Genomic DNA, 4055 nt, shown 5'->3' with positions numbered 1-4055 from the left:
ACCACATACTATTCCCTATTACATTTTAATAATTTATTATAAATATTTATTTTTTTTATTATGAAAAATTAATATTTAAATTTTAAAGATGGAAAAATAATTATAACTAATTATCGACCATGCTGTGGCTCAAAATTGAACATGTGAAAAAAACATGCACTTGTCACTCACATTCACCCGGAAAAATGTGAAGTTTGAGAATGTTGGGCAAGAGCTAACCAGCCATACATTGGGTATTAAATGCCCCTATGTAGGCTGGCCAGCTATGTATGTCATGGGGCGCATCATGTAACTCCGGCAACCGGCACCTTTGCCTTTCCGGCAGGCGATGCGGGACCCACCAAAACCAAAACGCAGCTGACTCCAAAACCAAAACGACCTCGCGCCAAAACGCATTCGTTTCCCGTTCGAAACTCTGCAAAGCGCCTTCAGGAAGCTCTGCAACCCGCCTGGACGAAGCTCTGCAACCCGTCTGGACAGTTTTCCCAGATCATTCCTCGGCCCTATCTTCGTCACAATATTTTCGTCAATAGCCGCCAGGTACAGGTCGCTCTCGGCAGCTGTAATATTGCAATTGCTGTTAGCATTTATGTTATTTCTCTTGCGTATGGCGGTCAGGTTTTTAATTTCATCCTTCAAATTCCCGTCCACGAAATGATCATAAAACTGCACATTAAAAAACAAGCTTATCAATTTACTTAATATCGACCTTAATTACTCGCAAATAACGCAAGAAAATAGAATAGTAGATGATTACAATGGTGGGAATGCCGGGATGAGTCAGAATGTAGGCGTAGCCCTGCAGCAGTTTATCCGAGGGGAAGGGCCAGAGGTTCTAATGCTCCATGGAATTATTTGAATCTCCTGGGTGTTAATTGGCACAAACTGTTCTAATGTCATGTGTTCACTGTTTTTTATCTCTTGCCTGCAGACTGCCTTCACATCTAAGAAAGACTATGGTAAAGAGGAGCGTGAAGCACAATGGGCTCATGCTCAGCGTACATTACACGGTCTTCATCCACCTGAAACACATTTATTCAATGAGAAGAGCAGCTACCGAGAGTTGTCAGAAATTGCTGAACAAGCAAAGAGGCGTGCTGAAGTTGCCAGGTCAATATTTTCATATTTTGTTTAGATGAATTTCCTCAGTTGCATTTTTTTTCACATTGGTTCTCATGATTTGCCTTTTCTGATGACAGGCTTAGGGAGTTGAATACATTGAAGGGGCATGTGGAGTCTGTGGTCAAGCTGAAGGGTCTTGATATAAATACTATCCAACAGTCTTACACTGTGTGATTTTAATGTAAAGTTTTAGATATATTATTTCACTTGGTCAAATGTAAAGTGATATTCATTTTAAACTTTGAAGTTTTAAGAGAGCTTCGAACTCATTGTAACGTTTCTTTGTAAAAGACTCTGCTTTACTTACTAGTTTGGATGTGAAAGATGCATGTACATGAGGGTAACAGAATGCTGTAAAGGTTACCTAAATTGCCATTGAGCAGGTAGTGGTGTACAAGTACTTGAGCTCTGAACAGTTTAGGGTTGTTGCTAGTTTTGGGTTGTTACAAGTGGGAACATTGTTTAGTTTTGGCATGCTATTGAAGGGTTCTTGCCATATTGTGTGGATATTGAATGGAGCATTGTTCTAAATGTTTGATAACCTACTCTGTTCCATCAGGATTCTTGTAGTTGCTGTGTATATGTTAATAAGCATGGTATTTTGTTACATCTTTCTTCGTTACACTTTGATGAATAACTATGGTGATGATGTACTTCCCTGTTATGGTTTATGGCATGCTTTTTATGGTCGCACATCACCGTTGATTCTGGTGTAAAGTCAATAGTGAGTGTTTTATACCATAACAATAATAGTTTTCTGATTTGTAGGAAAGCAAGTAACCATTAATGGTCAAATCACATGTTGGTCATATTCAAATCCATAGTAGAGGCATATGGAGCAGTTGGAACAATTCCAGGGCCTTTAGGCTGAAGCTAACAACAATAAGTGATTGCATAGTTACTTGCTACATCTAGTTATGTGAAATAAAGCTGATATTATCTCAGTGCAAATCAATTGTTTTGGATCATATAATTTGTCCAACATCACAAACAAACTGAGAAAACTACTGGTAAGAAATACAAACAAAAAGAAATAAGAAACATAACCTCTCCCTTTAACAGATTTATGTTATTACAGAAGAAACAACAAGTATTTAACTAGCCAAACACTCTGAGCATTTAACAACCAGTATTTCAAAAAGTATTTAAGAAATGTAATGGTCTGAGCATTGCTTTTCTATGTTACCCTTTGTATAATCTCAATATATAATCCTGCTTTTGTATATCGCAGACTCACGAGAATGATCTTCTATTCACATTGTTTAGTTTCCCCTTATTTTATTAGATGAATCCTAGCACTACCATAAACATGGATGCCCTTATAACAAAATACTACTTAATAATTTCTTGACATTTCTTGACATGTCGCTTGTTCATCACACCCACACTAATCTTCCAACTAGGACACCTTTCTTACAAGCACAAGAAATGCTCTAGAGTCTAGTGTCCCATGTTTCCAGCACCAAAACCAAAAACTAAGGCTTTGGAATTTGCAAGAATGACACCAACAATAACAACTACAAATTTAAAGCATAATGCCCCATAATATTGGCCATCTCGTTACCACAGGTCTAACTCAGCTAATGGCCATAGCTAATCATCTAATCAAGAATACTCACTATTAACTTTACACCAGAATCAACGGTGATGTGCGACCATAAAAAGCATGCCATAAACCATAACAGGGTTTCATGTTCCCAGGCATGCATTGGAGGAGCCAACTCAGGGTTTCATTTCAGTTGCTTTTGCATGACCCTCCACCTTTGATTTTAATCAAAGAATACAACTAATTTCCCATTGCCAGTTGGAAATCATTTGCAAAAATTGCCTGGCAGATTTTGAAAAACTGGAATTAAGTCAGTGACTTCACATCAAAGAGTGCTTTAACAGAGTATTGAACTGATGACTTCACATCAAGGAGTGCCTTAACAAAGCATCAGATCACCATCTATCCAAAATATAAATACATATACATTGATTTAATTTGAAAAAGTTTTGAGATTTCAGGTTAAATAATATAGAATTGTCCATTTCCAAGTTGTAGAAATTGAAGTGTGTGGTTAGGGTAGAAGTGGATATCAAAACTAAGTTTAAATAGGTATGCATGTCCATGGGTTTGTGTTAGTATGGGGAGGTATTTATATAGAAAAGAACAATATAAAGATGTACATGGGTATCATAAAGATGTATATGGGTATTTTTTTAGGGGACATATATGAGAAGGGTGTGAAGTTTACCAGTGAGAGATTTGTTTATTTGTAAATATGGGCATAAAGAAGTTCCAGTAACAAGTAACAAACATATTCACAGGAAAACCAGTTGGAAAAATGCTACACTTACTATTTTCAACTTCCACACAAAATCCATTGACAGAATATCATGATTTTGACTGACTGAGATCGCTTCCTCACGGGCTTTATCTTGCCAATCAGGGTGGAGAGCCAACAGGAGTATTGCCCATGACAGCAAAACGCTTGTAGTCTCCCTTCCTGCCAAGAAGAATGTTTTGCACTCGTCCATTAATTGTTGTGTTGTGTACTTCACTGTCTTGCTGTCATCAATGGAGAGTCTGTCTATCTCCCGAAGCATAAGACCAAGAAGATCATTCCCATATGAACCTGAAGCTCGTCGTTCCTGAATCATGTTTTCCAAATTGCTCTCCAGTCTTCTCATTCGTTTCCATATCTCCAAGTTTGTTGGGGTAGGAATGTATCTGTGTAAACGTACTTTATCATCAGAGTTCAATACAGTACAGTACAAAGCTTTCAATCTGTACACTAACCATCTATTGTGCAGGTTGGATCAGAAATTCACATCAGGAATGGATGACTACATGGAATTAATCCATTTATTGTGCAATCTACCTTTTGAAAAGGAAGATATCATCGTTAGGATCATATTTCTCTTTGGCAAGGAATATCTACCATTATTGG

At 37.5% G+C, this 4055-nt stretch overlaps 1 protein-coding gene across 1 annotated transcript; it reads left to right on the top strand.

Moving 5' to 3' along the window:
* The first annotated feature begins 217 nt into the window (after positions 1–217).
* LOC149172233 (plasma membrane ATPase 4-like) lies at positions 218–1663 on the top strand. The gene is made up of 3 exons (XM_089427672.1): positions 218–540; positions 932–1110; positions 1200–1663. Exons 1-3 carry the CDS (start codon positions 241–243, stop codon positions 1294–1296), a joined length of 576 nt encoding a protein of 191 aa, XP_089283798.1. The 5' UTR covers positions 218–240; the 3' UTR covers positions 1297–1663.
* Positions 1664–4055: the final 2392 nt, after the last annotated feature.

The sequence above is a fragment of the Pinus tabuliformis genome, chromosome 4_2 (assembly GCF_031772625.1).
Source record: "Pinus tabuliformis cultivar Carrire ecotype Pingquan chromosome 4_2, CPIR1, whole genome shotgun sequence".
Taxonomy (NCBI): Eukaryota; Viridiplantae; Streptophyta; class Pinopsida; order Pinales; family Pinaceae; genus Pinus; species Pinus tabuliformis.
Note: the sequence above shows the minus strand (reverse complement) of the source record. Positions and strands in the feature narration are given on the sequence as shown.